Source organism: Ovis canadensis, chromosome 11 (genome assembly GCF_042477335.2).
Source record: "Ovis canadensis isolate MfBH-ARS-UI-01 breed Bighorn chromosome 11, ARS-UI_OviCan_v2, whole genome shotgun sequence".
Taxonomy (NCBI): domain Eukaryota; kingdom Metazoa; phylum Chordata; class Mammalia; order Artiodactyla; family Bovidae; genus Ovis; species Ovis canadensis.
In genome coordinates, this window is record NC_091255.1 from 47,851,681 (window position 1) to 47,876,736 (window position 25,056).

Here is a 25,056-nt window from a genome sequence, read left to right on the forward strand (position 1 = left end):
CATTATATACACGTGTACCCCAAAGGGTGTCCCTATTCACATCATTCCTTAAAGTCCATGAGTGTCCAGGATCTGACCATACATTGTACCTTATCTCAAATACCTTTCTAATTGCAGGGCAGTTACCTGGGGTAACCTGTAACCAGAGAGTATATATCATCTGTAATGTAAGAACTAAAAATTCAGGTAAGGATTAGGTGGTATCAAGAGTAACATGTAGAAACAAACAGGAGGGCAAGCACTGGGAGCAAATAATTTTTATTTTTTTTACAAATACACCAAAGAATCATGCAATGCTGCCAGCATTGGATGCAATCCTGGGCCACAAGTCTGCACATTCCTTTGCAACTGGTCCTGTGATGGCAGAACCTGCATAAAAGAATGAAGCGATGCATAAGCTCAAAGGGTCCTTTCCTTGCACACTTCTTGAGTTGAATCATCAAATCTCACAAGCTGAACAAAGACGTGGATTCTTTCTTACCTTTCATCTCGCCTTTATTGTTTACTATGACCCCTGCATTATCTTCAAAATAAAGAAACACACCATCTTTTCTCCGGTATGACTTTCGTTGTCGAATTACCACCGCTGGATGTACTGAGTGGGGAAAAAAAAAAGTTGTCATTAAACCTGTCAAGTACCAATGTCACCATGAGAAAGCAGTTTTTACACCTGTCTAGCTTCCCAACATTCCCCATTTGGACAGAATGCATCCTCATTAGCTTTTTCATTTCCTAAAATCAAGTGCGAAAGAGAATAAATATCCATCACCCCTTAAGGAAAGACCTTACTTCTAAGTTCAAACTATAAGCATTTCCTTACAAGCATGAATCTGTACTCTGGGAGTACAGATCAGCAACATACCAACAGGAAACTTGTTAAACACTTTCTATACATTTCCCTACTTCACCCAAGAGGTAGGTACTGTTAAAATCCCAATATCATAGAAATGAGAAACAGACCTTCCTCATACTAGAAAGGCCAAGCCAGTAACTCCTCATTACACAATAAATATTCCATCCTCATTTCTATCAAGACCTCCAAGTACAAACTTTGATATAAAATTAGCGCTTCATGCCATTTACACTGCAAGGCACATGTTTTAATAGGCAAACTTTGAATTAACCTAAATATCTCATGGCACGTGCACAGAACACAATCACTGTAAATGATTATCCATTTCTATATCCAGGGAATCTTCCTGACCCAGGGATCAAACCGGTCTCCTGCCCTGCAGGCAGATTCTTTACCGACTGAGCTACCAGGGAAGCCCCATATTTTAAGACAGACTGGAAATAGGGGATTTTTTAAGGACAGGGATCCTGGCTATTCTTCAAGCAAGTATTGTGTTCACAGACAGTCTTTTGAGTTTTTAACAATGGGATAGAAAGTGAGTGACAGGTAATGCTGACTGAGACTCTCCATTGGATCCTTATGTATTTAGCAATTCTCACAAATGAATCTAACAAATAAGGTCATATGAATTCAGGATTCTGGATTTCCAGTCCTGTCCCACATTTCTGCACATTATAATGTGCAGTCTAAAACCCATCTGTAACTTTTAGTTGACCCTCTGTATCTGCTGATTCAACCTCAGGTTGTGTGGTACAGTAATATATATTTAGCAGGAAAAAAATCTGTGTTAAAGTGCACCCGTACAGTTCAAACCCATGCTGTTCAAGGGCTAACGGTATCATTTAGAAGAAACAAGGCCCGCAGAATAAAGTAATAGAGCTGGAAAGTCAGACCTAGTTTTAAAACAAGAGTGTTCTCTGGTCTGTCCCACAACTGATTGAGACAGACAGCATGCCCTGCTGCCATCTCACCCACAGTGATAGATAACTGCTCTGCCCTTCCCTGACAGCTTCCCAGGCCACAGACCAGACCCAGCAAGTGTTCTGGGAGGACAGCCTGTCCAGTTGCATGCTGACCCTGATCAACACACTGCTTTATCAGTGCTTAACTGCAATGGTTTTTCCTTGCCTACCAAGTCCCCAAGTGCAGACTGGAGGTCAACAGAGCTGGAATGTCAAGTGCATTGAACATCAGAAGCTGTAAAGCCAGACAATTCAGCACTGTCTCAGCCCCAACCCCTGATCCATACATGCAGTAGGAAAACTTTTTGGGGTGGTCCACAATTAGGCAATGAGCAGCCTCAGGTTTCAGTTTCTATCAGAAGAGATTTAGAAATAACCACTGAACTTTTTGTTCAGTCACAACCCTGAGTTAATCTCATCTACGTATCATTAGAAAGTGAAAAGTCAAGTCGCTCAGTCGTGTCCAACTCTTTGCGACCCCATGGACAGTAGCCTACAAGGCTCCGCCGTCCATGGAATTTTCCAGGCAAGAATACTGGAGTGGGCTGCCATTTCCTTTTCTGTATGCATCATTACTCCCTTTCAAATTAGTTCCTGAAAAGAAACTTGCCTGGGGTGATTCAGGTCTTAAGGCTGCGCTCTAACCTGGTACCACCTAGTCTGTAGCCAAGGAATCAGCAACTAACTAAACACAATTATCTGCTCTCACAAAAGAGACAACCCTAAATGTCATATACAAAAATTACCACCTGGATTCAAGGTTATTTGGGAAAGGGGAGAGAATGGGGGTAAGGAGAGGTGTCAAGAAGGAAATGAGCAGAAGATGACTAGAATTAGAATATTCCAGATAGGGGACACAGCAAGAATCTGAGGCACAAAGGAAGGAATATAAGTTGGAACAAAAAAACAAGAGCTAAAAGGAGGCAGCTTGGGAAGGAATCGTGTGGATGGGACTTCAAATCCCAGTAGGACAGGGCTCTTGCTTCTAATTAAGGTGTAGGTATGTAAGACAAGTCTGTTAACTATTGTGAACTAGATCAAGCTTTAAGAGAATGGCAAAATTACTGTCCCATTTTTCCAATAATGAGAGAAATCTTTCAAATGTCCAGAGGCCAAAAGGAGAATTACATCTCTCTACTCACCCTTCTTTCTGAGCTCTGGTTTGCCTTTCTTGACTGTGGCCATCACCATGTCACCCACACCAGCAGCAGGAAGTCTGTTCAATCGTCCCTTGATCCCCTTCACAGAGATGATATACAGATTTTTGGCTCCTATAAAAGAATGTAAACAAATATGGAGACTACTTTTGAGGGCCAATCAGGCAGTGCTGCGATTTTCCAACACCACCTCCTCCATTCACACTCCCAAGCAGATAGTCCCCACTAGGTGGAACACCTTGTCACACCACCGATTGAAGCAAAACAACACAACATGCTGCCGCTTCACCCAAAAGCGGTGTTTTCACTCTGCCCTTTCTTGACGGCTCAGCGGGTCATCAGCAAAAGGCCCACTGAGTGCTTTTAAAAGGGTGAGTATGACAGGGGGCAGCCGAAGGTCTCACCTGTGTTGTCAGCACAGTTGATCACGGCTCCAACCGGAAGACCCAAGGAAATCCGGAATTTCGCACCAGAGGACCCACCACGTCCTGTAAGTAGGAAGGGAAACAGGAGGTAACTGCCCAGTCATGGTTCGGAGTCCCTTTCACATGCTTAAAGTAGAAGTTCACTCGCGTATGCTTTGCGAAACGGCACAATGTAGATTCGTTCTCTCTAGGAATCCACACACTCCCTGCCCCATGAGCCACCCAGTTCTCAAGGCCAATAGCCAAGTCCTCACTACCACGACATTAGACTGAGACTAACTGGCCTGGAAGACTCAATTCTCGATCCAACTTTTGCACCACGCAATTCTTCCTGCAGGGTGGGAGACTGCACAAGCCGCCCACACTGGGGCTTAAGTCAGTCCAACTTCAATCTCGTTACTGCAGCGGTGACCCGGCGTGAACCCGCAGAGTTCGATCTAGAGTCACAACTGGATCCTGCCAACTCAACCCTCCAGCCGGCCCCGTCACTTTCAGGGGCTCTCCCGGTGCTCTCCCGATGAACCCTCCAAGCCCTCTCTGGCCTCGAGCAGAGCAAATCGCCCCAGCTGCCCACGGCCGCCACTGCCGGCAAGGCCAGCTGCCACAGCACAACAGATGGCGAAGGATCTCCCAAAGTCAAAACCTCACCTCGCTTCGACATCTTGAAGGCCGGAAAGGAACGAAAAGGAAGTAGGTACAAAGGACACTGGGATATGAACTCCGAAGCCCCGCCCAACCTGGACACGTGATCCGGAGTTTGCTCAATCGGCCTCTTTCCCCAGGGCGCTGTCTTATTACGTCATAAATGCGGGACGTCACCTAGAGCTCGCGATACAAAGTGAGCGGTGTAGGGGGTTGAAGGCTGCAGAGTGAATTATACCGAGTACATTCGATAGGAGCTCGGGAGTAGTTGTTTGGGACACAGAAACATTGGTTTAATTGATCGGACAACCTTTTCTGAACACTATGTGCCAGGGACTTAGATGGACACTAAAATGAAGTGAAAGTGAAGTCGCTCAGTCGTGTCCAACTCTTTGCGACCCCGTGGACTGTAGCCTATCAGGCTTCTCCGTCCATGGAACGTCCATACTCCGTCCAAGCAAGAATACTGGAGTGGGTTACCATTTCCTTCTCCAGGGGAGTCTTCCCAATCCAGGGATTGAACCCAGGTCTCCCGCATTGGAGGCAGACGCTTTAACCTGAATGCACGGGCGTTGAGGGCGAGGGTTAAAGAGCTGGAAATGGTTTCATTAGGATGTGATACAACTGAGAGGTGCCATTGTAAGGCTACAGATAATTCCATATTGTGTGTGCTTGGTCCCAAACACACTTGTATTTTCTATATCTTGCTATATTCATCATTCTTTTCCCTGCCTCAGGCTTTCCCATTCTTCAGGCTTCTTCCTGTCGGTGCATTCATTCAAATATTAAAAGACTACTGATTCCAGATTCTGCCCTGGGCACAGGCTAGACTACATCAGAGCAAAACAGATCATTCTTGCCCTTATGAAAGTTACATCCAGTCAGGGTGGTGAGGAAGGTGGATATTAGATACTGAACCATAGACGTAATTGGAGAAGGAAATGGCAACCCACTCTAGTACTCTTGCCTGGAGAATCCCATGGACGGAGGAGCCTGGTGGGCTACAGTCCACGGGGTCGCAAAGAGTCGGACACGACTGAGCGAATCCTTAGTTAGACGTAATAATGGCAACATATAGAATGTTAGATGCTGATAAGTACTATGACAACAAAAGTAGAAAAAAAGTAGTAAGAGGAATCTGAAAGTGGGAAGAGGGGCAAATTGCAGTTCAAAATAGAATGGTCAGTGTGGGCTTTATGGAAGAAGTTGACATTAGGGCAAAGATTTTGAGATGAGGGAGTTAGCAATTTGATTGTCTAAGAAGAGCAGTCCAGACAGAGTCCTCAACCAATGAAAGACTCTAAGGTGGGATTGTGCCTGAACAATGTGAGGACCAGCAAGGAAGCCAGGAATGACTGGACAGAGTAAGTGAAGCAAAAAGCAATAGAATGAAGGTCAGAAGTAATGGAACTGGATCATGTAGGGCTCTGTTCATCACTATGGACTTTGACATTTACAGACTGAACTGGAAATCATTAAGTTGTAAGCAGATGATCTGACTAATATGTCAGAAGGATCACTCTAATTGAGACTAGATTGTGGGAGGGAACACAAAGATACAAGTAAGAAGACCTATTTGGGAAGCTCTTGCAATAACTCAAAAGAAAAATGGTGGTGGTTTGGACCAGAATGGTAGCAGTAGAAGTACTGTAATGTGATCAGATTCTAGATATGTTTGGAGATAGAGCCAACAAAATGTTGGGATGAAGAGAAAGAGGAGAAAATGTTTCCAAAGCCTGAGGTCTGAGCAAGTTGCCATCAGCTGAGATGGGGAAAGCTGTGAGAGGAACAGCTTTGGGGGTAAGAGTAGCAGTTCAGTTTTGGAGATGTTGAGTTAGATGTCTGTTAGACCGAAAAAGAGAGATTTCAATAGCAGGTTGGATATATTAGCCTGGAGTTCCAGAAGGAGGGAGATAGAAATTCGGCAGTTGTCAGCATATAAGTAAAGCCACGATAGTGGATGAATTAAAAAAGAAGAAAGTGTAAATAAAAGAGACCATGGGCTAACTTCTGGAGCACTTCAACTTTAAGAGGTCTCTAAATCTATACATTTATAAATCGTCCTGCTCACTCTTAAATCCTTCACTTGCTCCTGCCAATTTCTCTAGCTACCAGTTTCTCTCTCTCTCCACTTAGCCGAATTCCATGTGTTTCTGAATATATGATTTCATTATCATTTTTGTCTCTCTTGATAAATGGAACCACCATCCATCTAGGTGTGCCTCTGGGATTCCTGCCCAAGTTTTTTCAGTCAGCCTTCTCAGTGTCTCTCAAGTCTATCCACTTCTATCTCCTCTACTAACATTCTGGTCCAAGCCACCTCCATCTCTTGCCTAAACTACTTCTGAAGCTCCATAATAGGTCTCTTGGCCTCTATTTCTCCCTCATCCGTCCACTCAGTCTTCATATAATGGCCAGAAATAATTTTTCAGAAATGTAAATATTACTATGTCACTCTCCTGAAAATTCTCCAATGGTTTCTGTACTCTCAGAATGAAAGTTAAAATCCATATCATGGCCTACTGGGCCCTGATCTAGCATTGTCCTGCCTCTTAACCTCATCTTGCACCATGTTCCCTCTGGCTCTGCAGAGTTGGCCTTTTTGTTCCAGATACCATATATGCTCCTGAATAGCCATGTGCTTGGCATACTCTAGCCTGACTACCCTCATTGTGTATTTTTATACGATGTAAAGTGTTTCATTTTTACATCTATTGATTTTTACAGATCTCAGCTTAAATATCTTTTTCTTAGAGAAATTTTACTTTGACTTCTCTTAAAAGGTATTTTCCCATCATAGTATTTATTTCAGTTCTTAAATATGTATTTCATGACTTTGCTGAATGACTTCCCGCCCCCACAGTTAGCCTATATGTTCCAGTAAAAGCTGAATTCATGTTTCTTTGTTATTGTTGTTCAACAGTATATCCCCAGCATTCAGCATAGGGCCTGACTCAATAAATACGTGGCAGATGATTGCTGAACAAATGAAGTCTACCTCAGTGGTTTCCATATGTCAGCATCCTGGCATGAAGGAATTTTTGTTCTTCTATGACAAAATTAGAAATATTTGGAAAATACTGTGTTTCTCACAAAGCTACATTTACTCAATTTAAAAGATCATCGTGCTTCATCTTTTTTGTTGTTAAAAATGTTCCTTTAAAGCCTATGTCAACTTTTCGCCATCTCAACACTGCCATCTCTGGAGTAGTTTCATTGGTCCATGAAAATCAGAGCTGCGAAATGATCTGTCTTATTTCTTTACTTCCTGGGCGCGCACATTCCTTGAACCCCTGTCATCGAGTTTATTTCCTCACTACATGACTGAAATTATACTAGAAATTATGTATACTGATAAATTATACTAGAAAGTCCACCGTAACCTACTCTTTCTGCAATCCAAGGAAACTCCTCAGTCTTTATCTTACTTAACCTCACATTGTTGCACACTGGGACCAGTCCCATCTTCTTAACCCTCTTCACCTACAGTTTCCAAGATGCTAGTAATAATAGAAGTTACTATATATGGAGTGTTCTTACATACTAATCATTGAGTTAACCATTTTATGGGAATGTGACTTCTTGAATCCTCCCTACAACCCTGTGACTTAGGTATTATTAATCTCATTTTACAGATGAGGAAACTAGGAAATAGAAAGCTTAAGTGTTTTTTGTCCAAGATCAAACAAATCATGAAAGGTAGAGATGGAATGGTATCCTGAATCTGACTGATTCCAAAGTATAGGCTCTAAGCCACTATGCTATATTGCTCTCTCCTTACTCATTGCCCCTTCTCAGTATATTTCTCTGAGTGATCACACCACCCAATACCTTCCATTACTATTAATAAGCTGATAACTCCCAATTCTGTATCTCAGCCTAAGACATTTCTACTTAGCTCTAGCTAATATATGGAAACCGTGATAGGGACCCCTCCACAGGCACTTCAGACTAACACACCCAAAACCAAAATCAATTTTTCCAGAAAATTAGCTTTTCTGCCTATATTAGTTGTCTTGGTTGGTTACTTAGAGCATTGATTCTCAAATATTTTCATCTGAATATCCTTTACATTCTTAAATTATTGAGGACTCCAAAAAGGTTTAGTTTGTATAGTTATATCTATCTACTGAGAGTCACCAGATTAGAAATTTAAATTGTGAAATATTTAAGATGATCCATTACCTGTTAAAATCAGTTAAGTTCAGTCGTTTAGTCATGTCTGATTCTTTGCAGTCCCATGGACTGCAGCATGCCAGGCTTCCCTGTCCATCACCAACTCCTGGAGCCTACTCAAACTCATGTCCATCTCGTCTGTGATACCATCCAAGCATCTCATCCTCTGTCATCCCCTTCTCCTCCTGCCTTCAGTCTTTCCCAGCATCAGGGTCTTTTCCAATGAGTCAGGTGGCCAAAATATTTGTAGCTTCAGCTTCAGCATCAGTCCTTCCAACAAATATTCAGGACTGACCTCCTTTAGAATGGACTGGTTGGATCTCCTTGCAGTCCATGGGACTCTCAAGAGAGTCCAACACCACAGTTCAAAAGCATCAATTCTTCGGTGCTCAACTTTCCTCACAGTCCAACTCTCACATCCATACATGACTACTGGAAAACCACAGCTTTGACTAGACAGACCTGTGTTGGAAGAGTAATGTCTCTGCTTTTGAACATGCTGTCTAGGTTTGTCACAGTTTTTCTTCCAAGGAGCAAGCGTCTTTTAATTTCATGGCTGCAGTCACCATCTGCAGTGATTTTGGAGCCCAAGAAAATAGTCTGTCACTGTTTCCATTGTTCCCCCATCTATTTGCCATGAAGCATTTGCCATCGGATGCTATGCTTTTCATTTATTTGAATGTTGAGAAAATACGTATGCTTAAAAACAATTGTACTTAAATTTTAAAAATAATGAGAGGAGCGGCTTCACTTTCATTCCTTTAGAAATTTCTTTGATATCTGGCTAAATGAAAGACATCTGGATTTTCATGTTTCCACATTTAGTCTGTTGTGACATCATGCAGCCTCTGGAAAGCTGCATGCATGAATGGACAAGAATGAAACAGGTAAGGAAGTGCGAAGTAAATTCTTTTTCCTTATGTGGAAAGGGTCTCACAGGCAGACATTGAAGAATTCAACTTCCAAACACAGACTGGAACCTGTTGGGTAGACCGGAAATTCCTTTATTTAGGTGTTGACCTTTTTAGAATGTGAAATCCAGATACCTGTAGTTGACCAATTTCTGTATTCCCAGAAAACACTTACAAATGACCAAATATTTGCTACTTATCATGTTGAGGTGGATAAGGGTTAAAAGTGAGACCACAAGGGGGCACCCGGATTTGAACCGGGGACCTCTTGATCTGCAGTCAAATGCTCTACCCCTGAGCTATACCCCCTCTGCTGGTGAAAAGAAGATTACAGTTTATTTGTAGTGTTTATGGGAGCAGACGTTGCCTTGGTGATTAACAATAGTTTGACATGTATGACTAACTCTTTCAAGTTTCCGAGGTTGATGCTTAAGGACCAAGAGAAAAAGCAATCCGGACCCAAATGGTAAGAGGGAAGGATGGAAGGATGAAGTCCAGTCCGGCCAGACACACTGTGGGGTGTGCGATGGGATTTCTCTCCTCCAACAATTACAACCTCTTATACCTCTGACATCTGGGAATTCTTTAAGTCTAATTTCTATCCTCCCTGACTGCATCCCAAGTTGTACTGTAATCCCCAGCCTATGCTTTGCGCACGAAAGGAAGTGCTTCCCTTGCCTTTCCCAAGGTATCTCCAGCATCTTGAGTCTCTTCCACTCGCTTTGCTCCTTCCAACATCAATAGATTTCCCCTAGGTTGGAAAATCCTCCCTTTAGCTATGATCCCCTGTCCAGTTTTTCTTTTTCACTACCAAATATTAAGAAAGTCTTTGACTTCAACAAACTTTCCTCACAGTTCTGTTGCACTCTACATTTACTTTCTCGACTGTCAGGAATTTTTCCCCCTTGGCGTCTATATCTTGTTTCTCCAATAGACTAAGTTCCTGGAGGGTAGGATCACATTGCTTTCCTTTTTGTATTCTTCAGTAGTTGGCAGAGTGCCTGATTCACTACAAACCCTAGTGGTATCTATCAGCCAAACCTCATTAAACTCAAATTCACTAGTGTTAGAGGAGCACTGGGAAGTCTGAACCACTCTGCCAACCTGAAACAGGCTCTGTGTCTATTACTCCTCCACCACTGACTGACTAGATTCACTTTCTCAGTCTCTAAAATGATTCTTTCACACACGTTCTCCATTCTCAAACCTTCTGCATCGTATATTTCCTCCTCAGAGAATGCTGGCCTCTTCCTTTCTGGAGAACATCAGAACCAGTCAGAAGTAGGGTTGTGCTGATAAAAGGCTAATAACTGGCTCCCCAGGACCTGATTTGTAGGATTTGCCAATTCTCATAGCGTAAAAACGTCCATCTGCTAATTTCAAGTGAAATCAACTGGCTTTAAAAATTCTGCAAAATTTAACAATTGGTTCTCACAAGCCGGTATGAGTCGAATCGAGCACACTTCTGGGATTGATTTTTCACCAGCTACCAGCTATATACTGACAGCTCTTCACATCACATTTCAAATCCAGACATGTTTCTGAACTTCAGAAATAACTGGATCTCCAGCTGCATACTTAAAATCTTCTCTTAAATGTCTGTTGGGCACCTCAGACTTAGCATATTGACCTTATACGAGAACGTGAAGTCTACGAGGCTAGGGGGCTGTACTTGATTACCTTCGTTTCAGAGTTTTGAAAAGACACTCTTGAGGATTTTTTTTTTTTTTGTAAATTTACTGCTTTCTCAGTGTTCTTTATCTCAGGAAATCACATGCACCAAGATAGTGAAGTCAAAAAAGAAGAGTCATTCTTTTTTAAAAATTTTTTATTAAATTCCATGGGCAGAGAAGCCTGGTTGGCTACAGTCTGTGGGGTCTCAGAATCGGACACCACTGAGTGACTAACATGCACAAAACTCATAGTTAATTTACAATGTTGTGTTAGTTTCAGGTATACAGCAAAGTGATTCAGCTATATATATTTATACATATATTTTATAGTTTTCCATTATGGTTTATTATAGGATACTGAATACAGTTGCCTGTGCTATACAGTAGGGCTTTATTCTTTATTCATTCTCTATGTAATAGTCTGCATCTGCTAATCCCAAACTCACAAGCCATCCCTCCCCAGCCCCATGGCAACCGCGAGCCTGTTCTCTATGTCTGTGAGTCTGTTTCTGTTTCCTGGATACATTCATTTGTGTCATATTTTAGATTCCACAAATAAGTAATATTATATGGTACTTGTCTTTCTCTTTCTGACCTTTCTTGGTATGATAATCTCTAGGTCCAGCCACAGTGTTGCAAAGGGAATTATTTCATTCTTTTTTTTATGACTGCTTAGTATTCCATTGTATATATGTATCACATCTTCTTTATCCAGTCAATGGATATTTAGGTTGTTCCCATGTCTTGGCTATTGTGAATAGTGCTGCTATGAACGTAGGGGTGCATGCACCTTTTAGAATTATAGTTTCATCCCTACGACCAAAGCAGCAGCCAATTTAACTGGAATTCCCACTCCCAACAGATGGGCAAATAGCTGTCTCTTTCATGTCATCTACATCTCAACTCCAAAATCACCTATGAAGAAAACTCTTCCCTAACTATGCGTCTTGAAATACCCACTCGTACCTCCCTAACACATATCTTGTCTTTTATTTTAGTCATTTTCCTTATTCATTTATTCATTTGTGCACTTGTTTCTATTCTGTCTCCATTTGATTTTAAAGTCAGTGAGAATGAGAACCTTTGTACCTCTCTATTGAAAGTATGCTCTGTACCTACAATGGGGCACAAAGTAGTTGTTTCCTAAAAATAGAAGGGGACCACTAGAGAACATAGGCAGGGAAAGTCTCTCAGTGGACATGTCTGTTCAGCTGGTGCTTGCATTCTTTTTAGAGAGACTGGGAGAAAGGATGCCTTACTCAGTTTTGCAAGAAGCTCTTCTCTGACTTCTTAGGGTGAAGAGATGACTGGGATTGTGGATAAAGAATTGAACTTAGAAAAGACAAAAGTTCACATATTTTCAAAATTCCATGTTTTTACTAGGTCTTTTAATGTTGTTCCTCATTATTACTATTCAATATCTTGTAGCAAGAAGGAACTGATTTTGGGAAAAGAATTTTCAGGGGAAAAAAAAAGTCTAGAATGGATGTAAAAAGCATTTACCAGAATACTGCCAGCAGAGGGGGTATAGCTCAGTGGTAGAGCATTTGACTGCAGATCAAGAGGTCCCCGGTTCAAATCCGGGTGCCCCCTTCCCTGATTTTCCATTTTTCACAGTCACAAGTTAACACAAAGTCAGAGGTATGTTCTGAATCCAAAACTTTCTGGAGATTCTCAGAAAATACTCTTAACCAGAGAGATGCCCTAAGAGTCACACAGGAATGACTCCACCGCGACTCACTGGCAAGAAGCCCACTCACCTGTACTCTCGGTAGGTAGAAAGAAGGCTGATACCTTTCCAGTTTGAGATTCTTTAGGACTTACTGGTTTAATGTTAATCATAGTTTCTTTGGAGGGGAAGAAATGGAATGCCTGGGCAGGGCAATATTATTTTGCCTAGTTCATAGTAGTGGCGAAGTCACGGCACAGATTTAAGATGAAAAGTGGACGGCTTTCACCTTCTTTATATTAGCTCAAAGGCAGGGTTTTGGCCTGATAAACCTACAGGTGGAGTTTGAGGCCTAGTGTCCAAGAATGGGGTGAAAAATTAGCTATTTCTCACCTCTGAGCTTTGACCTGCACAGCAGCTCTGCTTAATCACCACGTCCAGCTTCACGACTTGTCTCACAGTGATGCATGCTCAGTCGGGTCCCACTGTTTGCCACCCCAAGCATTGCTCCTCAGCCTCTGGGATTTCCCAGGCAAGAATACTGGAGTGGATTGCCACTTTCTTCTCCAGACAGTAAGGGGAGCCGTGGGGAAAAAAATATTCAAGTAGTATTCCCCTGGGGCCCTGAGGGATGACACAACCAAATTCCAAGTTTAAAATACCACAAATTCCCCCTGACTCAAGAAGCATGCCTCTCCCACTATCCTTTCTTTTTCCTTTTTTTGGGCAAAACCTAGTCGAGAGGGTCGGTCTTGCTCTCTGATCTTTTTCCTTGGACCCAACAGTGATAACAGCCAGTCATGCAGTGGACAGTTATCTGTCCCCATCTTTAGGTTATGAAGCTTAATGGCGTTGTATTATTTGCTCAGTGGTTCTCAAAGTGTGGTCTAGCAGCATCAACACCCCCTGGGAATTTAAGAATGCAAATTCTTGGGGTCCCACTCCAGGCCAAGAGTATCAGAAACTGGTAGTTGCGGGGGGGTGGGGGTGGGGGTGGGGGTGGGGGGGTTAGTGTTTTAAGGAGCTCCCTATTTAATTCTGACACACACTCAAGTTTGAGAACATTAGTTTATATCAGTTTATATCAGGACATAACTTTATTTTTGTAAATTAAAATGAGATTTTGGGTCGGCATTGACCATTTCCACATTCTCAAACTGCTTTCACTGTGCTGGTGTTATGAGCAATAAGGAAAGGTGCTTCGGGCACGCGCTTGTCACCGGTAATAAAGAAAGTTGAAGTTGGAGAAAATCTGTGTCTGTGGCTTTTCTTCTCCAGACCCACCCCAACCCAAAATGAAACACCAAGTTGGGGGAGTCTTGCCTCCTGAACCAGCGCCTGGAACCGCCTTACACGACTGCGGCTGCCGCAGAAATCCCGGTACCTCCCGCATGGGTCGTGGGGACCTGAAGTTTTTGTACATGATTTGTGCCTGTACCCACCCCCTCCTGCTGCTGAGTACGAAGTAAAACCGAAAGCCTTCCGTTAAGGTTGGAGAATGAGGAAGGAATTTTAAAATAGCTTTTCTCTATTTCTCTAACCTAGGACCCGAGGTTAAAATATGAATCAAAAAGGAAATAATTATACTAGACAAAAATTAGGAAAAAACCGCCGAGGGGGCACCCGGATTTGAACCAGGGACCTCTTGATCTGCAGTCAAATGCTCTACCACTGAGCTATACCCCCACGCCGCGCCTTGGCTTGGATGCGGCTCTTTTGGGTGTTAAGACACTGCTAAAGGTGACCAGTAAGGGTAGGTAAGGAGAAAGAAACGCAAGAGAAAAAGGGATCGAGCGCAAAGCAGAAGCTCGCTGGATTCGGGGAACTACGGGAAAGCTGCACGGCAGAGGCGCGGGGACGCAAGAATTAACCCGGTCTGCGAGGGACTGAGTCCTGCAGGGAGGGACGGGTTCCGCCTTACAAATTGTGGGAGAGGATGTTGCAGGGCATGGCTAACATCTTAGGGGCGGGGCAGGGGGGGTTCCCGTAGATCCGCGGATTTCTCGCCAGGTACCTACGGGTACAAAGGAAGTCCCCAAACCTGACGAATCTGGTTGGGTGTTCGAGTGGGTTCGAACCCCACCCTAGGCGGTTGCGAGGGGCTCGCCGACCCTGCAGCCCAGGTGCCCAGATGTGCCACCGGATCGCCCCCGCCCCGCCTCCAGCGGCGGAAGAGCCCTGGGCAAGGTCGCCTGTTGGCGCCTGGCCTCCGGGCGCATTCCAGGGCCCTTTCTGCTTGCGAGCTCACCTAGGCGCGTACCGCTGGGCGCGCGGTCCTCCCTGGAACCCGCCCCCACGCAGTCCCACGTAGCCTGGAGAGCGCGCCTCGCCGCGCGCGCCCCTGCCCGCGCCCGCGGCGCGTCCCCGCCCCGGTACAGCCCCTCCTCCCCGCTGTGTTTATTAGGGGAAGGAGGGCGGGGGCGGAGGCCAGTTCCCTAGCTCAAGCAGCCGTCGCAGTCGCCTGTGCAGTTGAGGCCGCGGCCGTCTCCCGCCAGCTCGCTCCGGGGAAAGAGAACGCGCGCGAGCTCGGGCGTCCTCGCCCCAGCCTTTCCCGGAGCCATGAATCCTAACTGCGCTCGGTGCAGCAAGATCGTGTACCCCACGGAGAAGGTGAACTGTCTGGATAAGGTGAGACTCGGGACTGGGAGACGCGTCTTTGCAATCCCCGAGCTCCAGATCGGAGGAGAGCGGGGCTGGGTCTCTGCCGCCCCGTTACCGCGATCCCTGGAGGAGGAAAGGTGGGTGGTGTCATGGGGCGTGAGGGACGGACCCCAGTCTGGAAACCAGGAGATCTGGGGCGAGGAAAGGAGTCCACGCGTGGCGGGCAGCCACTACTGGAGAGGAGTGGGCTCGGGGCCCGGGGGTGGAGAAGCCGGGCCCCGGAGTGGGGGTGGGGGGAGTGAGGGAAGGTTAGGGGTGCAGTCCCGCCCCCTAGGGCCGGGAGAGTGAGAGCAGACGGCCGCTCCCTCTCCCCGCCTCGCCGAGCGCCAAGTAGGCGGAAGCGCTGGGCGCTGGGGGAGGGGGCGGCGGGGGGGCGGGGCAGAGGTTGGGGCCCCTGCTAAGCGGTCCGCTCCGGCGGCTACTGGCCCGGCTTCCTGGCTTGGAGACTGGAGGGTGGGGGCCGTCAGCGGGCAAGTGTTGCGTCTGGTGAACTGGCCTTCGGATAAGGACCCGAGCCCCATTGAGAGAGCCCGTTTTTCGGACGACCTGCAGCCCTCTTGGTGGTTCAGCGGTTAATGGGCTAGCCTGAGTCCTCCATAGCTTCCCAGCCCCCACCTCAAATTAGAAGCCAACTCCCAGCGTTGGTCCGCCCAGCCGGACCCGGGCGGGGTCGCTTGCTGGAGTAGGGTGGTGGGGGGTTGCTTCACTGGGATCTCCCGAAATTGTGTTCAGAGGCTGAGTCCACCCTGTAGAACAAAGAGCTAACTTTTCAGAGCAGGTTTCCCCAATGGAGGGTGGGGTTGGCTGAGTTCAGGGGGAGCCAAGAAAAGGGGGGAGATGTTGGGGGAAAGGGAAGGTGGCCTTCTGGAAATTCACTGTCCCCTGGGGGCCCTTAGGCGTCTTCCTCCCCCCCCACCCCCATCATGCTGGACTTGTTCATCTGGTTGCCATTATACTTTTTGAAGGGGGGCGGAGAGTGGAACTGGGTATTTCCTGCAGTTTGGGGTAGGATCCGGACCTCTTTTAATCTAAGATCCTAAGGCAATCCATCTTCCCTCTCATTCCCTCCTCGGTCTGGAGGAGAGGCCTCTAGGATTTTGTCCCCTTCTTCATCATGCCTTTCATTCACCTCCTAAAGCTGCCCCCCTGTCCACACATTCCCTCTTTCCCATCTGGACTGGCCAGGGGTTGGGGGCCCATGGGATGGAAGAGGGTGCAGTGCCCACCTGGAGTCAGATATTTTTTGTGAGGGGGGAAAGGGTCGTTCCTTGGATTCTTTTGTCTTTCCCCTCCTTAGGGTTGGAGCTTCCTCAGTAACCTTTGGCCTCTGAGTCAGGGTGATGGGGTGGGGTTCCATGGTTCTGAGATCATTTTGATACTGCTCTTGGAGGAACGGGTCATGCGGGGCCGCTGCTGTTTCAGTCTTCTCTCCCGGGCCTGGCTGGGCAGGAGGAGAGAAAGGCCATGTTATGGTGCAGTGAATGTGGGTGCTGACCTTCCCAAAGACCATGCGGGAGGGCAGGACTTGAGCCTGGGGGCAGGAGCTGAGAGCTCTCTGGCCTTGCACACTGGTGTTTCTGCTCTTCCCTGGTGGGAGGGATTTTGGCCTCTGCGTCTTGAGTTCCTTGTGCTCCCCTTCTGCACAGTCATGAACTGGGTAGAGGCAATGGCCACTTTCCACCCACATAAGGCGGAAGCAGTGTCTGCTGGAAGGACACTAGCCTGGGCGTTGGAACACTTGCTCCTAGTTCCAGGTCCGCTCACCACCAGCTCTGTGAATGGCTCCAGGCCTCAGTGTTCACAGTCTATCAGATGGGTGTGATGATGTCATTTCCTTGAAGGTGGGGAAGTGCACCCGAGTGCCTGTCACAGTGCCCGGAAGGGGATGTGGTATAGGCTGTGCGCCCTCTTCTTTTCTGGGGTACTCTGTCCAGCCCCATACCTGGCTTTCCCTGTAAAGACCTTTGGTGTCTGAGGGGAGGGTGCAGCCCCTTTAAGGCGCCCTCCCCATCTGTTTTCTTCCCCTCTCTGGAAGAGGACATTCAGGTGGTGGGCACCCTGGGAAGTGAGAGTTGGCGGTTCCTCTCTCTTCCTACAGGAGGTTTCCCTGGGGAGATGTCACCCCTGCACTGAGCAGGAGGCCTGGAATATCCAGGTATTAGACTGGTTCCTCCCACCGCCCTCCAGGCAGTAAGGGCAGGCACTTGGAATGGGGACCTGACGCCTGAGGACGGATGTTCAGTCCCATAGACACAATTGCTAACCAGCTTCCCAAGACAACCCATTTACAACAGGAGAGAGTCAAATTAGACTCACCTGTTTCACTGCAATTTCCCTAGGACCCGACATGACCCAGAGCACAAGCTACATTCTTGGTGTTAGCCTTTCCTCCTCCTTGAGCTTTATCTCCCAAAGGCTTAGGTGAGTAAAAGCCACATCACCTCTGATGGCTACCCTACCGTCCACCTGCATTACCCAGCGTGTCCTCATGCTGAATAAATGTGTATGGCTCGCCACGGTGTTTGAGGTCGAGATTTGTTTCCCCAACTTATGGGATTAGAGTTGGGGAAGAAACAGGGTGATGTCGCTCGCTCATTCATTCAATGAACATTAAGCACCTACGTGGTACGGGGCCCTCTTGGCTGCTGCAGGGCCTCTGCGGAGGGAGAGAGGCTGCGTCTCACAGTGTCCTCTACCTTTTGACAGACGGGAGTTTGGTCCTAGATCACACTGGGAGGCACTAACGTGGGGACTCGCTGTGTCCCCTTGGCCTGGCTTGCTTTTGCCGAGCTCCTGAATACAGATGGAGGCATTGAGGAGGGTAGAGGATTGGTGGGCTGAGTCCCCTGGACTCCCCTATTGGGAGGGCTCTCTGCCTCTGGTTGTCTGAAGTACCCTCCCCTCTTCCCCTCACCCCCCAGGTGGCAGCAAGGTAGAAGGAAACGGGACCCAGAAGAGGGGAAAAGGCCTGTAGCCTTGGTGACTCGTTTCCTAGCTAAGAGCACCCTACAGTCATCCCATGACCGTCCCTGCATAGACTCCTTGGAATGTGCCAGGCTGAGTCTTTCCAGGAGCCTCACAGAGCAGATGCGACGGCTCCTGTAAATTATGACCCCCGTAGGCAGAGGCCCAGACAGGTCATGCGGTTCACTCCCCACAGCCTGAGCTGGAATTCAGCTCTAAAGTTCTTGGTGCTCAGCTCTTCTGCCTGTTATGTTTGCAAAAAAGTACTTTAATTTACACTATCTCCCTAATGTGTTTAGTGGGCCCTCCTCTTCCTGACCCTGGCCTGTGGAATGCCCAAGGCCTGAGCTCTTGAACCAGGAATAATACTCCCTGGGAATCTGGGGAGGTGCAGCCATGGTCTCTGCCTTTAAGCCAGCCTCCCAGGTGGCCAGCTGAGCTAGGCTGGTGACCGGGCCTGGGTAGGCCAGGGTGGGGCTACCGTTGCCCTTGGAGGAGTGAGAAACTGTAACCCTGGGTGACAGGAAGGGAGGGAGAGGTCTCATTCTCTAGCCCTGAGTCATAGGGCGCCTGGGTGGAGAGGGTGGAGTGGGCAAGATCCCAGGCCGCAGGCACAGCGACCTGGAGTTCACCACATCCCCCACCCCCAGAGCTGTGAGCAGCTTCTCCCCCAGCCTCTACGGTGACTCTGGAGAGAAAAGGCTGACCCCCAACCTCACCCGAGTGCAGGGCATCTTGCTTCTGCCCCCAGCAGCCTCAGTTTGCCTTTCTGTGGAGTGGGTTGCAGCTTTGGAGCTCCAGGCCAGGGAGAGTGGAGGCTGATGCTGGAGCCTGGGACATGGGCTGAGAGGCTCCTAACGGGCACCAGAGAACTAGGTTTTGGTGAACAGGGAAGTCGTGGACTTCCAGGGCAGTGGGGAGGATTCAAGTTGCATGTTTAGAAGTAACTGCTCCCTGAGTCCCAGGAATGCTGCTCTGAAACCTTACCTGTGGCCTGTAAGAAAGAGGGGACTCCTGCTCTGCGGCACGGCTCCTGGGGCAGGGAGAAGAGGCAGACAGAGGGTCACTGTGGGGTGTTACTGACATGTTTCCCTGACTGTGTCCATTACCAGACCTGACTGAGACAGGGATGGGTGTCTTTTCATTTGGGGTTTCCTTGGGTCTGCCTGGCCCACAGGGGCTATTGAATGACTTGCCATTTTCTGCCCCTCATTCCCCTCACTCTCCTGTCTCCAAAAGGACACAGTGGTGGAAGCTGCTGATTTTCTTGAACCTTTCTTGGTGCCCTCCTCCAGAGAGGGGCGGGAAGTGAGGCTGTGTCACCTCCTCCCAGCATGGAACCCCCTCCACGGACCGGGGTTTTAGTTCCACTCTTTACAGATGCATAGACAGAGTTCTGTAGTTACCCTGAAGGCATTCAGTCCCCTCCTTTTCATTATTCTGTTCCTGGACCCCCTGTAAGAGAACAGATGACCACTCCCTAGCCTCTAACGTGTCTAGCTGAGAGCAGGGGGTGTCTGGAGGTGAGGTGGGGAAGAGCTAGAGATAGAAATGGGCACTGTTCCCTTGTATGGGGCTCCCCTTCCTTCCAGTGGTAGCTGGCTGCAGGGGGTATTTTGTAGAACCCCTAAATTGGCTGCTGGCCTTGTACCCTAGCCTGGTCAGTATACTCAGCCGCAAGGGGGTTGGCTCCAGGGTGGGTACCTGGCTGTGAGCTAGGGTGGACGTGTCTGTGTCTCTCCCTTGGTCTCCCCCAGGTCAATCAGGGGGCACCTCTGGAGGTTCCCAGGCCCAGGACAGTGCGGATTCCTGCCTATGTGTGTGTGAAAGTGGGTCATGGTCTGGATTCCAGAGAATGTTTTTCCTGGCAGGCCCCTGCGGGGGTGGGGGGAGGCGGGGGCCCAGGCAGGGGCATGTGCGGCTAAGCAGGCAGAGGCCAGCAGACTCGGTGGTGGCAGGGCTGGGGCGTTCTGCCAGCGCCTCCCAGGCATTGCGGGAGGGAGAGGGGCTTTCACTTTGGGGCTGGTGGGGGGCAGGGACCACTCTGTTCTAGGTTTCCAGTGGGCTGTCTGCACTGGGGTTTCGCACTGAGAGGCATCAGGCAGGGCTGTGGGATTGGCCCAGGTTGGCTTGGAAGCCCAGCTTCACTGGCCTCCTCTTTGCTTCCAGACTTCCTCTGGCCTTCTTCCCAAAGAGGGGTTCTCCTGTTCCTTTGGTCATTATTCCACTCCTAAAGAGGCCTTTGGGTCTCCTTGATAGGAAAAGTACCCTATTAGAAGGTGATTACTCCTCCCCCCGCCACCCCCACACACAATTACCCTGTGGGCTCTGGTCAACACGGCCAGGGTGAGGGAGGTGGTATCCCAACCTCTTAACCTTTTTTTCGATCTCTTTCTCCCAAGTGGCCCAGAAGCACCTCTTGGCTGGGAAATACGTCTGAAAAGCACTGCCTCAGGGGAATTTCTTGATAGGTGGCCAAAAACCAGGCATTTGCTGGGTACCTCGAAAGCCTTCCTGTGCCCTTCCCTGGCTTCTGCCTCTTTCTCTGAGGAATCAGGAGGATGTCCTTTGGCTTGCTGGGAAAGAGGGCAGGGAAAGGCCAGCTGGGTCGCCCCGACAGCCCGGATTCTGGGGCCCTGGAAGCTGGGCTGCTGGTAGGTGCTAACCCCGGGGCCTTGTCCCGGGCTGCCAGGTGCCAGGGGCGAGTCTCTCCTCTGCCTGGGTTTTCTCAAGCTTGAGCGTTTCTCGGGATAGGGTCACCTCTGTTGCATCAGTTCCCCTGCCCTTGTGGTCTTTGACCCTGTCCCCCTCCCTTGGAGGCCCTGGACTGATCCTCGCTCTGTTCTGGGCCCCTGGCCTCTGCTGGGGGGTTCCTGATCACTCAGTCTCACTCACAGGTCTTCTAGCTGTGCTTGGACCCCATAGAGCCCCACCTGCACCCCAGCACTCACACACCTCCTGCCCAGCCGCCTCAGCTGAGGGTCACCCCTGCTGCACCCAGCACCTGATATTTGAGTACTTAGAGGTGCCAGGTGCTGTGCTGAGGGTTTTATAGGTGATTTTTCATTTAAACCTCAACAGTCCCAAGAGAGATGGGTATTAAGGTTTCCATTCTGCAGACACAGAAGTGGCTCAGAGGCGTGGGTCCTTACCGAGGTCACCCAGCTAGCCAGGGTGGGGCTGTGATGCCCACTGTGCAGGAGAGGAGCTGGGGTGTGGGAGACAGTTGAGGGGAGGGAGGGAAGTGGTGTGGGGGTGCTAGCTAGAGCCTGGGGCACTCACCCACACTCTGGGCAGGGGTCCCTCAGGAAGAGGAGACATTGGGGTTGGGCCTTGCCCAGGCCCAAGTGTGTCTGCTGTGGTGTGGGAAGGCCTGGGTACGTGGGGGCTGGGCTCTCCTGTCCCCCTAGGCCTTGTCTAGGCTGAGGCGCTGCCCCTCAGTGTTCAGCAGCAGCGGCTTCTTAGCAACGCCTGGTGCAGCTTTGCATAAGCAATGAGGCTTCTCCTGCTCAGGCAGGCAGGCTGCGGGAGTGATCTGGGGGAGGTGGAGCCAACTTCGGGGCTGCACGGGGGCGGGGGGGGGTTTCCCCACTCACTCTGGGGTCTGCACTTCTCCTGCTGACAGCACCAGTGGGACAGGGGAAGGTGTCATCAGCTGTTGGAACCCGTGACCTGAGATGTCCTTGGCTCACTTCTGCTGGGGGGGTGTCTGTTCTAGTCCCAGGGATGGAGCGCTCTTTCCTGGGGCCTGAGCCCCCCTCCTAAGTCCTGCTTATCTGACAGTGTCCTCCGTCTGCTTCTGGTCCCAGGGATGGAGCGCTCCTTCCTGGGGCCTGAGCCCCCTTCCTAAGTCCTGCTTATCTGACAGTGTCCTCCCTCTGCCTCTACCCCCAGTACTGGCATAAAGCATGCTTCCACTGCGAGACCTGCAAGATGACCCTCAACATGAAGAACTACAAGGGCTACGAGAAGAAGCCCTACTGCAACGCGTGAGTCTGCCCCGGGCAGGGGCTGTTGGGCGGGCACTGAGGGCTTCCCTGGTGGCTCAGATGGTAAAGCGCCTGTCTGCAATGCAGGAGACCTGGGTTCCATCCCTGGGTCGGGAAGATCCCCTGGAGAAGGAAATGGCAGCTCACTCCAGTAGACTTGCCTGGAAAATCCCATGGACAGAGGAGCCTGGTGGGCTGCAGTCCGTGGAGTCGCAGAGAGTCGGACACGACTGAGTGACTCCACTTTCACTTTCAGAGCTTCCTTCTGTTCTAATACCCACAAGGTGGCAGGGCCCAGCACTTCCACACTCTGCTCCGTACGTGTTAGCCGTGTTGAGTCCTCCTCACCACGGGGGGATGATAGTCAGGACTGTTAGTGCGCCCAGTTTACAGAGCAGGAAACTGAGGTTTGAGGAAGGGAAGGGGCTTTCCCAAGATGAATGACTAGCGAGAGGCTGGTTCAGTCCCCATATAGCAAGCTTATTCTCTCCACCACACCCTGCTGCAAGAGAGGGATCCACGTGGTCTTTTGAGAAAAAGTCCTGTTTCTGGCGGTCGTGTTCTCCATGTCGCCTTCCACATTTCTCTCCATGGCGGCAGCTAACTTGTCACCTCTCCCCTGCCCTGTCCCTACCAGACAATCTGGGCCCTGGGCTCTGGGGGGGCCCCCCTGTCATTTTTTGAGACTGGGGAGCAGCATGAAGGGCGTAGCCTGACCCTAGGCAGACCTCTTCCCTGCCTGCTGAGGGAGGCAGAGAACTTCATGTCTTTTCCAGTGGAGTTTGCTCTGGCCTGCTGTGGGGCAGTGGATTGAGGTGGGGTCTCCCATCCCAGGGAGACACCCTGTTCCATCCCATGCAGTTTCAGAGAATGCCTTTGGGTTGATCACGTGCAGGTCTGGGCTCCTGTAGGACTTCACAACCTCACTGCTCTGTGGGGGGGCTTTGGAAGGTCAAGTCACTTAAGTAGGCAGCAAGGTCAGCATTCAAAAAAATTTAGGCTCCGACTTGAGTCCCTTTATAAAGGAACTACTTCTATGTTTATGTATTTGGCTATGCTGGGTCTTAGTTGTGGCATGCAGAATCTTTAGCTGTGGCACGTGATCTTTGGTTGCAGCATGTGGGATCTAGTCCCCTGACCAAGGGATTGAACCCCAAGACCCCTGCATTGGGAGCACAGAGTCTTAGCCACTGGACCACCAGGGAAGTCCGAGTCCTTTTTTTGTTTTTTACCTTTTAAAAATCTCAGCCTGGAATTAAATTCTTCAGCCTTTCCACAGGTGAAGTTCACATAGGAGGGTAACTTTGGGATTTGTCTAAAAGGAGTTGGGATCTTAAAGCCCTTTGAATTGCTGTCTCCCCATTCCGGGAGTTAGTGAAGGACAAGGAAGCGGACATGACTTAGCAACTGAACAACAACTCCCCTTTCCTGTCTTCCCCTCCCTGCTCACACTACAGCCTCATCTCCTTGGCTGGAGCCTGCATCAGGCACTTACTGCCTGCCGGCTGCTAGATGCCAACCTGTGCCAGGTGCTGGGAAAACCGATAAAATCTCAAGCCCAAGAAGCACCATGAACCTCCTCCCTTCTGGGAGGGACTGGGATGCTGGGGAGACTGCCTGGGCTAGAGAGAAGGTCACAGCTAGGTCCTGGCTCCTCCTTCAGCTGCCCCTTCTCTATTAGCTCTACTGGTCCTCTTTCCCCTGCCGACCCCTCCCATCCTCCCCCCAAGGGAAATGGGACATTCTTCAAATTCTTAAAGGCTCTCACAAACCCTGATTCTCTGCCACTTCCTCCCTCTGTTGGGGAGTGGGGTGGGCTGCAGCAAAGCCAGAGGCTGGGGCAGTTAACCCCTTGATTGCTGGCCCACTTCAGGCTAGTTTCTGGGCACGAGACTCCTTTGGGGGCAGCTTCTGAGCCTCTGCCCCTCAAGACAGGAGTCTGGCGGAGCCCAAAACTGAGTGGGCAGCAGGGACTGAGGCATCTTCCTGTCTCTTCCTAAGACTCTGGTAGCCTTGAATTCAGCGAGCTCTGGGAGTTGGAGAAAGAAATCAGAGGCTTGTCCTTGTTTTCTCTGTGTGTTCTCAGCCTAGTGCCAAAAAGTCCCAGCTTACTTTTTTTACCCTCTTCTAAGAGGCTACAGCCAGTAGGGGTGGGGAGCTCCTGTAGGGCTTGGGGGTGGCTCCAGGAAAGGTGGAAGATGACACACCCCTCCCAGATGCTGCTTCCCACCTGCCGGAGGTGAGAGTCCCCTGCCTCTCCTGGCCTCCAGCCAGAGCAGCAGGTTGACCCCTCTCTGTTCCCCCAGCCTTTACAGCTCTTATTCTTCCCTGACCTTTGACTCAGCTGGGATGTTACCTAGGAAGGGGTAACCCAACATCCTGGGAAGGATGTTACCTGTGAAATGGATGAGGGGCCAGAGACTTGGGGAATTTGTGACCCAGCTGTGTTTCATGTGAGCTGTGGCAGCACCTTGCCCGAGGCAGCCACATTCCCTAAGCCAGAGTCTGCTGAGTGGCTGGTCTGTATCAGTGAGCCAGACGTGGGATTCTGGGATATCTCAGGTGTAGGCCCAGCTTGTTTGGGGCGCACTCTGGACTTGTCTGGGCCTTGGTTATCCCGTGGTTCAAAATTCCTGCCCAAGGATGCTGGACCCTAGACCAGTTTTATTGAACAACTGTGCTGTGCCAGGCAGTGTGCTGAGTGTTCACTCTCATCCCTTCCTGTTTCCTTCCTGCCTCTGACCCCATCCACCAGTGACATTCAGGTTCCCCAGTCTCGGGGTTTCTAGGCTATAGCTGTGCCCCAATTCCCAGCCTGGCCTTGCTGTGTGACGCTCAGGCCTGGCTTTTCAGCCCTTCCTGCTCAAGACCCAGAGGGGCAAGTGATCATCCCTCCTGGCCCAGGCCCTTTGCCAGGGAGTTGAGCCCACCCAGGGAGGGTATATGTGAGTTGGTGTGCAAGGGGGCCTCTGCG

General features: G+C 49.2%; 2 protein-coding genes and 4 non-coding genes across 7 annotated transcripts in view; 2 read left to right on the plus strand and 4 right to left on the minus strand.

The window, feature by feature from the left end:
* Positions 1-242: 242 nt before the first annotated feature.
* Positions 243-4,165, minus strand: RPL23 (ribosomal protein L23). Its single transcript, XM_069543308.1, has 5 exons — positions 4,046-4,165; positions 3,377-3,460; positions 2,958-3,086; positions 482-595; positions 243-369 (listed from the first exon to the last, which is right to left on the minus strand). Exons 1-5 carry the CDS (start codon positions 4,056-4,058, stop codon positions 287-289), a joined length of 423 nt encoding a protein of 140 aa, XP_069399409.1. The 5' UTR covers positions 4,059-4,165; the 3' UTR covers positions 243-286.
* On the minus strand, positions 3,210-3,345 carry LOC138415555 (small nucleolar RNA SNORA21). The gene has a single exon (XR_011247308.1). It is a non-coding gene; the product is annotated as a small nucleolar RNA SNORA21 (small nucleolar RNA).
* Positions 4,166-9,363: 5,198 nt separating the features above from the next.
* On the minus strand, positions 9,364-9,435 carry TRNAC-GCA (transfer RNA cysteine (anticodon GCA)). The gene has a single exon. It is a non-coding gene; the product is annotated as a tRNA-Cys (tRNA).
* A 2,885-nt stretch (positions 9,436-12,320) lies between these two features.
* TRNAC-GCA (transfer RNA cysteine (anticodon GCA)) lies at positions 12,321-12,392 on the plus strand. The gene has a single exon. It is a non-coding gene; the product is annotated as a tRNA-Cys (tRNA).
* A 1,690-nt stretch (positions 12,393-14,082) lies between these two features.
* On the minus strand, positions 14,083-14,154 carry TRNAC-GCA (transfer RNA cysteine (anticodon GCA)). The gene has a single exon. It is a non-coding gene; the product is annotated as a tRNA-Cys (tRNA).
* Positions 14,155-14,243: 89 nt separating this feature from the next.
* The window catches only part of LASP1 (LIM and SH3 protein 1), a 40,888-nt gene continuing 30,075 nt past the window's right edge, over positions 14,244-25,056 (plus strand). Inside the window, exons 1-2 of one of the 2 annotated variants that reach the window (XM_069603703.1) lie at positions 14,244-15,096; positions 21,988-22,082. In XM_069603703.1, the coding sequence (XP_069459804.1) occupies positions 15,028-15,096; positions 21,988-22,082 (164 nt within the window). In that variant the 5' untranslated portion in view covers positions 14,244-15,027. The remainder of the gene's footprint in view (positions 15,097-21,987; positions 22,083-25,056) is intronic. The other variant, XM_070292544.1, reaches the window with a different exon arrangement.

What these genes read in the sequence shown, in the direction of transcription:
- RPL23 (XM_069543308.1), bottom strand. An exon ending in ACCAGAGCTCAGAAAGAAGG is followed by an intron (nt 596 to 2,957) that starts GTGAGTAGAGAG and finishes TTCCCCACTCAG; the next exon opens with TACATCCAGCGGTGGTAATT. An exon ending in CAATAAAGGCGAGATGAAAG is followed by an intron (nt 370 to 481) that starts GTAAGAAAGAAT and finishes TCTTTTATGCAG; the next exon opens with GTTCTGCCATCACAGGACCA.